General features: G+C 46.1%; 1 protein-coding gene across 1 annotated transcript; it reads right to left on the reverse strand.

Annotated features, from left to right (window-relative positions):
- Window positions 1-54: 54 nt before the first annotated feature.
- pus3 (pseudouridylate synthase 3) lies at window positions 55-5,199 on the reverse strand. Its single transcript, XM_030340013.1, has 7 exons — window positions 5,066-5,199; window positions 4,387-4,814; window positions 3,707-4,014; window positions 3,017-3,239; window positions 2,690-2,799; window positions 1,236-1,408; window positions 55-410 (listed from the first exon to the last, which is right to left on the reverse strand). Exons 2-7 carry the CDS (start codon window positions 4,807-4,809, stop codon window positions 178-180), a joined length of 1,470 nt encoding a protein of 489 aa, XP_030195873.1. The 5' UTR covers window positions 4,810-4,814; window positions 5,066-5,199; the 3' UTR covers window positions 55-177.
- Window positions 5,200-10,606: the final 5,407 nt, after the last annotated feature.

Below are 10,606 nucleotides of genomic sequence, written 5' to 3' on the forward strand. Positions count from 1 at the left end.
AAATGTGCCCAAACGTACAACAAAGTAATACATCGGAAATAAATACTGTGAAAATCACTGGCCAAACAACAAATGTGTTTATTTTTATAAATAAAATTGTTATACAATACAATGGTATTGCATAAAATAGTAAAGGAAAGTCCATGACGGTTAATCAAAATATCAGCTTTGTACATTTTAATTCAGTTTTGTCCTGGAAGGTTGTGCTGAATCATGGAAATGTTTGGATCTCTTGCCCCTGTGGACCGCTTCTCCTCCGTTCTCCCCGTCATCACGCTCCAGACGACCTCTCTTCACAAAGTGCTCGATCCTGGCCTCCAGGCTCTCACAGCACGGCCGCTCCAGCAGCGGCTTGTAGTTCTTCATTCTGGAACCTTCCGCCAGCCAGCAGCTCTTAGACGACTCCGCGCCTGGTGAAGGAGATGGACAGATCTTACAATAATTATCATATGGTAGAATTGTTATACTACCGTGTAAGACATTGTAGGACCATCTAATCTCTGGGAAAATTACAGAGAATAGTGAATAGGATGAAATTAGGTGTAAACCCAACCTCTAAATCTAACTTCACAGTCTTGTAATGCACCATAAAAAAGGCACAAAATATATACACCAGCCTCATGAATGTTAAAATACTAGGACCAATCAGCGCTGGGGAGAGAGAGTGTCAGTTCATGACGAACAAGGAGCACCGCAGGTTGTAGAATTAAAAAAACGTTAGTTGTTTTAGTTTAATTGTAGCAGTCTAAACCATTTTATCCATGATGGACAGAATTACAACGTTAAAAGATAAGCAGAAATCTGCACAAAAGGCTATCCTCAGCTCAGAGGAGAATTTATTTTTGCTTTACCTCCGACTCAATTCGGCGATTATACAGAGAGCAAGAGCATCCCTCTGATTGGCTGGAGTTGATTAACAACGTAAAGCCTGATTTGGAAATAAATTACGCCCCAGGCCAGATTGGTATTCATTGCCAAACGCAAATGAGAATAACTTGCTATATATATATATATATATATATATATATATATATATATATATATATATATATATATATATATATATAAAACATTATACAAAGAATGCAACAAAACATCAGCCAACTGAAACTTACAACTTACAACTGCATTCAAGGTTTTGAATGAAGACACAAAAAGCCTCAGCTTACAACAGCGATTCAAACCTATCACGTCAATCGCGTTAAAGGGGGAAGTGCGTGAAGGGGGGGCCGTACCCATGGCCTCCAGGCCGCGGAGCATCCCGCGGTACACGTGCGTCTCCACGGCGCTGCGGGCCCACTGTTGCTGCAGCGCGGCGCTGGCACAGTGCAGCTCGGCGCCGCCGCCCTGCCAGGCCAGGCCCGGGAAGTCACAGCCGTACAGCACCAGAGGGAAGTCCACCGCCATGCTGGGGAGGGCGCAGCACAGCAGGGTCAACAGGAGCGGGAAAACAACCCCGACCCCGACACCTTGTTCCCTCTGAAGCCACGAAGGCTGCAGGCGCACACGTATAACCCTTTAACCCAGTGGCTTAGCACTGTGGGTAGAGGCAAGGGACCAATCAGATCATGGGATGGCCACAATGCACATTCATTACAAACTATATTATATGTTTACATGCAGTGTTAATGTAGCGGTCCTCGACTATGAGTTTGCATAGTCAAGTCTGATTCATTCGGCCAGACCCATTATCGACTGCTGTTCAAATCATTGATCATAGGTTTTTTTTAAATATATGCGTCTCAATGTCGCCTAATCCTGGAGGCTTTGACGTGCTTTAAACACTAGAATAACCCATTGCCACAGCTGTCTGTAGGCTAGGGGCAGCATCTCTGCTAAACAACGACCGCCTATAACAACAATATACTATAATCAATATAATACATCTATGATGAAATCAGAAAGGGGAAGGTCTATGGAATTGGATTTCTCTGTTCTGTCTGATGGAGCAAGGTACATATAAACATCCAATCATGTTAAAGCCTGCATCGATACAGAGACTGTAGAAGCGTTTAGCTGATTACAAATTGAAAATGCATATGAAAGATTAATTTCCACGTTCCAAACAAATGCAGCACTACACAAATAAGCAAAACAGCAAAGATGCACTACAGAGTACCGAAGACGGGAATCATTATCCCAGCGCTGGGGGTATGATATGACAGCTGCCTTTGCCACAGTTTGCATCATCTTTAATGGTTTGGAAATGAAGAAAACATGGCCATTCTCCCACCCCCACAAAGAAAACATTGTATAACTTAGGCTTCCCCTTCTAGAAGCCAGGCAATGTTGTGGTATCCCTCATTTAGCAAACCCATCATCATAATGGAGTGTCCCGCTGTTACACAATTATCACGCCAGAACGACTCAACTATTATGACGACGTCGGCTAAATGTCTATCAAGGATTCCCCCCTCGTTTCATGTCATCATTAGTATCTTTGAAACCTGAAAAGGGGAATGCTGTATAATGAACATGAAGTTTCATGAAGTTCACTAGGAAGTTTATAGTGAACAGTTAATTATCTAATTTGAGATAAAATGTGACAATACATTACTTATTCTACTGCACATAATAATTTAGAGGGTCCCGGGTGAGAATTAACTTTGCTTGAAATAAACATAAAAAACACTGGTTTAACATCAACTAAAGGCCTCAGGACTTTTCTTACATTCAAAGCTAAGACTACCTGTATTGGGGTTTCCGCGGGTTACTGCCAACGTCCAATAGCTTGTTGATGATCTCTGGGCTCTCCAGTTTCTGACCAATCAGGAGCAGAAGAGCCATCATGCAGCGCACCTGTGGGGTGGGGACAAGGTGACTGACAGTTGTTGACAGGAGCTTGCCCATTCCTTCTGGAATGTTCCAATAAAACAGTTTGAGCTACCAGACAGTCAAGCTGCTCTGAAAACAACGTCATTATACTCCTGATAACTTGCATCTTTAAACAGGATCTTGTTTATTTGGTTAATCTAACCCTAACCCTTTCATAATGAAGCATGATCAATTAGGATACCTGGTGATAGAGGAACGCCAGTCCTTTGATCTCGAAAATGAAGAGTTCATAGGGGTCATAGGGGTCATTGGGGTCATGGGGGGCCTGGGGGTCTTCAGGGTTGCCGCTGGTGTTCTCTTCGAAAGGCCTGATGGTTGCGGCGAGGATGGTCCTCTGAAACTGCAGCACGCCATTTCCCACGTCCATCTTGCACACGTTCCGGAAGTCGTGTGTCCCCACAAACCTGCCAAGATGGAGGCCGCTTAAAATGCATGTCTGTGTGGAGGCTTATACCATCACCACAGGACCTCTGTCGTAACAACTGAACACGTCCAAAGAAAACTAATTTAGAAATGACTCAGCGTAATAATACATTATTAATGGTATATATAAATAGTAAACACATAAATAGTGATGCTGTTCCTTGCTGTGTACAGGAAGGCACCAACTCCGCTGATATGGGTCCAAACTTTTTAAATGATAAATACTGAGCAGTAAGCACTGTTCTGATCCATTGCTTTCGACAGTATGGAGGTAGTTTGAGGCCTTCACAACATAATAGCTGAGTCTTTTTTAACATAGTTTCTAATCATTACTGTTATTCATTTGAGGATAATACCCGACACTAGCATAACAACCTGGTATCAGAATGGTTTCGTTTGCCAGATTCACTCTCTTTTAACATGTGCCCGTGGGGGAGACTCTACCCACCTCTCTGCCGCTTCCGCCATCAGCTCAACATCCAGCGGGCCGCGGGGGAAGTAGTAGCGGTATGTGCGCGACTGGCAGTCAAAGCGTGCGCTGAATCCGTCGGCCGCCGGCGCCCAGTCCAGCGCCCGTATGTCCTGCGGCAGAACACGGTTCAGCATCTTCAGGTACTCAAGCTCCGACCCGGGGGCGGGGGCGCTGTTCTTGGCGGGGGTCCCGGTCTTGGGGTAGGTCCCGCTGGGCGTCTTGTCCGGGAGCGTGACGCCCAACCCAGGGCTGAACAGGGAGGAGCGCAGGTCTATGGTGATCACCTGCCGGGAGAGAAGTACCTTGAAGACAACTGAACCATCCACCAGACCTCTGCACCGTGGTAGCCGGTGTTGTAAACGTTCAGGCACAACCTGACATTACCCAGAATGAGCAGGTGTGACACACTCACAAACACTAAGTGAGCGCAGGTAAACAGTGAATGCTTAAGGTGCTTCACAAATTATTCAATTAAATCAGACTCTCTAGAAAATAACCTGGCCCTATAAAATCCTAATAAAGCCCGCTGTGTTACCATCCACCCCCCAGACCACCCAGCCTAGTAGACCCTGACCTGGGAGAAGGCGCTGAAGCCCTAGCCTTGTGGACCCTGACCTGGGACAAGGGGCTGACGCCCTAGCCTTGTGGACACTGACCTGGGAGAAGGCGCTGACGCCCTTGTCGGTGCGACCACAGCGTTGGTAGTTGGATGTCTGGCGGTCCTGGATCAGACGTGTCTTCAGCAGCGCCTCGAACAGCCTGGCCTCCACCGTTTTGTCAGTATTCTCCTGGACGGCAAAGCCCTGGTACTCCCAACCGAGGTAGGCGATCCTCAGTGCCACATGACGCCGAGGATGGGAGGAGAAGTCAAACGGACGCTGTTCACTGTGTTTTTTGGTCTTTTTACTGCTGATGGTCACACCGGGTTTGGACTCGGTCTGACCGTCGAGCGTTTCTGGTGTGGTCTTCTTATTCACGTCATCTTCTTCTCTGCACCCATTATTCATTCTGAGCTGATTCTTCAACCTCTCGACCTCCTCCTCCAGATATGTAACTCTCTGGAGCAGCTCGTCCGACATTGTGCCTGCAATGAACAGAAACGGGAAAGCGCAATGAGCAACCTGGTTTCAACTTGGGGTATATTATGTTTCTTAATTTACTTGTTTGCCTTGCAATTTCCTTCCATTCAATACATCAAAAATATTGAACTAAATTAAACTTATGCCAGGTACACGTAAGTCAGCAGACTGATGCAGACCAGTGTTTAATTTAGAATTATGTATGATTGCATTCTATCAGACCGTTGTAGGAGACACATTAAGAGAGTTACATTACCTTTTATTTAAAGGGAAAATATTGGAGAAAGACAAGCTGTTGTGGATCCCTAAAGAGTCTGCGAAGGCATGTCTACTCTGCTGCTAGCATGCCGCTGCACTCCGGTGGTCGGACAGATATCGAGGGCGGATCTACTTCCGGTAGAAAGTGCTGGGAGTAGTAGTTTAAAATAAACTCAACTCGCTCTGCTGCCTACAAATTAAACAGATAGAATGAGTGTTCAAGTCGTAGTATGTAGTAGTTGTAGAAGCAGTATTAGTAGATCTATTTGAAATGGTTTTGGTCACACTAGTGTTAGAATCAAAAGTAGTATAGTATAATAGTATAAGTTGTTGTTAATACCAGTTGTAGTATTTTGAGCAGTATAGGATTGTAGTATTAGTAGCAGTAGCCTAGTTGTTTTTATTTTAGGCCTCATTGTTAGTGGGCTACCATCCTACTAATAGTACAAGTTGTTATAGTAGCATCAAACGTATAAGTAGCTGCAACCTTACTAATAGCACTAAAAGGCTACTTTTTCTAATAAAATAACCAAATTAAATTATATTCATTATAACTGAATTTATAGGTAACAACCTTATAATTAAGAGATTATAATTGTTGTTAACCGGCCTAAACTATGCAGACATAGCCTACTATTACATAAAGTCATTAAGCTGGATTAAAACAACTTAAATTATATAACTGAATGACAACATGAAAACACAAAAACAATAATATAGAACTTTAATGTTGTAGATGCTGAAAGAAGAACCAGGGACTCTATGGCACTCACTTATGATTCGATTTGATGACATCCAACTTCCAGACTTTAAAAAAGGAGTGGAGAATCATAAGTTTACTTCTAAAAATGCTGTTGGCGTTCTAAATAAAATAGCTAAATTATCAGCATGGTGGAAACACAAAGCGAAATAACAGACAGGTGTCTGCCAGAGGCCTTTCCTTAAAGTTAAATGTCATTTAAACAGAAAAAAGACAAGCATAAGTAATTTGGGAGTCTGTTATCGGAAGTTTATCTCAGCGACGTGGAGAACAACGGAGCAGACAGTCGCAACACGGCGATAGTGACAGCCCAGAAACCTGCAGGGCAATACAATAAATGTCAAAGTACTGTGTGTGTGTGTGTGTGTGTGTGTGTGTGTTTGTGTGTGTGTGTGTGTGTGTGTGTGTGTGTGTGTGTGTGTGTGTGTGTGTGTGTGTGTGTGTGTGTGTGTGTGTGTGTGTGTGTGTGTGTGTGTGTGCGTGCGTATGCATTTGTGTTTGTGTTTGTGTGTGTGTGAGTTTATTTGTGTGTTTGAGAGAGACATTATCCACATTGACAGATACAATTTGAAGTTGTAAGTTACAATATGAAGGTTGTTTTCCATGGTGGGCAGATTAATAAAAACACAACCTTTTGTTAATTGTAATAAATTACGAGAAGTGACTCTTGACATGTTTGAAAGGTTAGGCCTACTGTGAAAGGCTTCAAATTCAAACCCACCTGTATCTTTTATATTGATCTGTAAATATGTGAGGACATGTTGTCGTACACCATTGTTTCAGGAAATACTTTACAGCCTCTCTGTCATATCCATGTTAAAGAGAATTAAAAAAAAAAAAAAAAACTCCTTTCCTCCCCTTGATTGGTTCAAATAAATGCCAATTCACAGCATGAAATGAGCCAAAGCAGTTGTAGTAACACATGTTTTACGACAGAAGGTGCTGTCTGTCTCTTCTGGTCTAACAGTCTGTGGAAGCTGTCTGTTCCCAACTTATCCCCCCTCTTCCTCTCGACTTTTGTCCTTTCTCTTCCTATTGTCTCCTAGGCCTGTCTACTCCTCCTCCTCCTCCTCCCCTGACTTCAACCCATCTCCCTTTCCTCTTCTGTTTTCTCCTGCTTCCTCCTCTCTGCTCTCTGCTCTCCTCATCTCCTCCTCCACTTCTCTCCTACTGTGCTGCTGCTCTCTCAGCCCCCTGTTGTTTCCTGGTCTGTGTTTGACTCCTCCCTGCTCCCCTTGTCTCTTTCTCCTCCCTTCCCTTCTCCTCCAGGCCAATGCTGAGGTGCAGCTGACAGCAGTGGGAAACACATCAGCCCTCATGACCCTGTGGGCTCCTCCCATAGGTGTGGCCACTTCCTGACCACACCTTACCATCCAGATTCCCTCCCCACTACGTTCCTCTGCTCTATACCCACTGAGCTGTCGAAGGTCCCCACCTGAACTTCCTGTACATGCCTGCTGATCTTCAAACTCCTGAAATAAAGTGTTGGTTGCTCACCTAGAACAGTGACCCCATGGCGCCCCCGATTTGAATATGCTTCCTTAAACACCTCATGTAGTTTTAACCCTTTTAATCTGCCACATCCCAGAGAACGTACGGGTATCGCAACAGACTATTTTTTTCGGCTCGTGGCCATGGATCACAAGTTAGTCTGTTTGTATGTACAGGGCCTTTTCACAGGATATTTTTAATGTTTCACCTTCTTCATTGGTATCAAAGTAAACCATCAAATAACTAAAGGTTATGAGGGGTCCTGAGCCAGAGGAGGGGAGACACTTGACTTGAGGGAGGCGTGTGTGGCTGATAGTAATACTACACGGTATTGCAGTAGTGCCTCTGTGTAGTACCTTAGTGCCAGGGTTCAGGTAGGTAGTAAAAACAGGCAAGAACCGACTTGACTCCAGTCGGTTCACAAACACAAATAGTCTGTCGTCACTAGAGGCTACATGGGAGTGTGTTGTAGTAATACCACACAGTACTGCAGTACTAGTGGCTCTGAGTACTACTACCGGCCCAAGGGTTCGGGGCCGGTAAACCGTCGAAGCAGGAGGGCTGATGTCCAGACAGCTCGTCACCCGCGGTAATTATCGTCCCGCCGTTTCTCCTCCACTTTCCCGTGCGCACGCTACTTCGATTTAAACACGCAGCTATTTATGCACGGCCATTACCAGCCTCCCCGAGGGGTTATATATAGAAGTAACGACCATGTGGGCGGCAGGTTTAGCGAGCGGAGGGCCGGGCCGCTAAGCCTCATCTCCTGACTTGGTTCAGGGATTTCCTCGTTAGCAGGACGCAGAGTTAGTTCCAGCGGCAGCAGACTTAATGGGATTAGATTAGTCTCTCGAAAAGGCATAGCATAAGGAGGGAGGACACACCGGGCATTTCATTTTAGTTGATGACGAGGGAAGATGGAAAAGAAATGAACTCAAGGAGGAAACTCAAAATAGATGGCTTGAGAGGGTTAAGGAGGTCTAAGGTTAAGGAGGTCTAAGGTTAAGGAGGTCTAAGGTTAAGGAGGTCTAAGGTTTAGGAGGTCTGAGGTATAGAAGCTCTTTGGTTCAGAGGGCAAGATGTTTACATGAGGCACACCCACTAACATACACACACTCACACACTCACCCCCACACCCCCACCCCCCCCCCCCCCCACACACACACACACACACACACACACACACACACACACACACACACACACACACACACACACACACACACACACACACACACACACACACACACACAAACACCCACAGACACACACACACAAACTCACACTCACCCACATGCTCGCATGGCACTTTGATGGAAGGCCTCTGAACTAAACTAATTCCAATCAATGAGGGCAATCACATCTGAAATCAATGCGTCACACATCACTGCTTTATCAGTCATGTGTGAGGCAGATCTGAAGCCAAAAATAGACATGTTGTCTTACTCTGATCCTAATTATAAACAAGAAAGTTTACATTTTTGTTAAATTTTCTGTAGGTAATATAATAAGTAGTAAAGCAACAGTCTGCCTCTTTGATCCTTGGCAGGTAAACAAGGTGACTTTGTTTTGACGTGTCCCCATGATGCCTTGGAAGTTAACTCTCCTGGGACCTGAGAGTCCTAGTGGTTCTAGAGTTCTCCCTCTCTCTCTCTCTCTCTCTCTCTCTCTCTCTCTCTCTCTCTCTCTCTCTCTCTCTCTCTCTCTCTCTCTCGATCTCTCTCTCTCTCTCTCTCTCTCTCTCTCTCTCTCTCTCTCTCTCTCTCTCTCTCTCTCTCTCTCTCTCTCTCTCTCTCTCTCTCTCTCTCTCTCTCTCTCTCTCCCCTCTCTCTCTCTCTCTCTCTCTCTCTCTCTCTCTGACGACAGAGACACCACCACCCTCTTCACTGCAGCAGAACAAGAGTAGAATGGAACAGAATCTAATAGAGACCAGTAAAATATAACATATAATAACACAATATAGCCAGAAAGAAAATCACCTATAACAGATCGAATACAATGGAACAGACCAAAATAGAAAGAGAACATAATAGGACAGTCTTCGTCTCTGCATCAGGTCTCAGTGGGGGAGCTGGCTGTATTTATAGCTGATAAAAAGCTGAATCCCAACCATAAAGAGGAAGCAGGCCTAAGTGAAGTATGTATTCATAGATATGGGCCCACAAGCTCAGAGGCAGACTGAAAGATTAATACGCTGAGAAGCAGACATGCAGCGTGACAAGTGCCAGAGCGGCAGACTACCACCTGTCCCCCTCTCTCCTCCTCCCAGAGACAGGAGGAGAGAGGGGGGGAGGAAGAGGGGAGGAGGGGGGAGGAGGAGAGAGAGGAGGGAGAGAGGGGGAGAGAGAGGAGGAGAGAGAGGAGGAAGAATGGAGGGGGAGAGGAGGAGAGAGAGAAGGTGGGGGAGAGGAGGAGAGAGAGGAGGGAGAGAGGGGAGGGAGAGAGGGGGAGAGAGAGGAGTAAGGATGGAGGGGGACAGGAGGAGAGAGAGAAGGTGGGGGAGAGGAGGAGAGAGAGGAGGGAGAGAGGGGAGGGAGAGAGGGGGAGAGAGAGGAGTAAGGATGGAGGGGAAGAGGGGGAGAGAGAGGAGAGAGAGCGAAGGGACAGTGATGAGAGAGAGGACGAGGAGAGAGTTGGAAGAGGTTGAAAGGGACAAACACAGAAGCAAGCTGGTCGGGATGAACAATATGTCCGCTGAGTTTTTTACCGATATCTGCTGCCATCACCTGCGACCGGAGTTCTCTCCCTCTCTCTCTCTGACTGCATATCCCTCTGTCTTTGACTGTCTCCCTCTCTCTGACTTTCTCTCTCCCATTCTCTCTCCCTCTCAGAGTCCCTCCCTCATTCAGACGACCCCTACCCCTCTGAACATCTCTCTCCCAACCTCTAGAACCCCTCTCTTCTCTCCCCCCTCTCTCTCTCTTTCTGTTCCCCCGTTCTCCCTCGATCTGCCTCTCCCCCCTTCTCCCTTCCTCTCCCGCTCTCTCCCCCGGAGGCACCCTGCGGTGATCCTCAATGTCACCGTCCTTGGGTGTCAGAGAGCCGGATCTCCCTCAGGAGAAGGAAGTGGTGGTGGTGGAGCCAACAGAGGGAGGAGATGGGGATGCGACCAAGCGTTAAACATGCTCCGTCTGCCTGTATGCTCACGTTTGATTGGAACGATGACCTCATAGGCCGGCGGCCAAGCGCCGTGTAAACATGATTTACTATTCAGGAGGGGTGGCCACGGACTGGCTGGAGGCGCTCAGATCGTAACAGCATTCTTATTCCTGCGTTTCAGCTAATGCC

Source organism: Gadus morhua, chromosome 18 (genome assembly GCF_902167405.1).
Source record: "Gadus morhua chromosome 18, gadMor3.0, whole genome shotgun sequence".
NCBI classification, from domain to species: Eukaryota; Metazoa; Chordata; class Actinopteri; order Gadiformes; family Gadidae; genus Gadus; species Gadus morhua.

Bases quoted from the DNA above. Each gene is read 5' to 3' on its own strand.
- pus3 (XM_030340013.1), bottom strand. From the start codon at position 4,809: ATGTCGGACGAGCTGCTCCAGAGAGTTACATATCTGGAGGAGGAGGTC. The intron at 3,240-3,706 runs GTGGGTAGAGTC...CCATCTTGGCAG, and splicing joins ATGGCGGAAGCGGCAGAGAG to GTTTGTGGGGACACACGACT. The intron at 1,409-2,689 runs GTAGTCTTAGCT...CGCCCTCCCCAG, and splicing joins CCGCGGAAACCCCAATACAG to CATGGCGGTGGACTTCCCTC.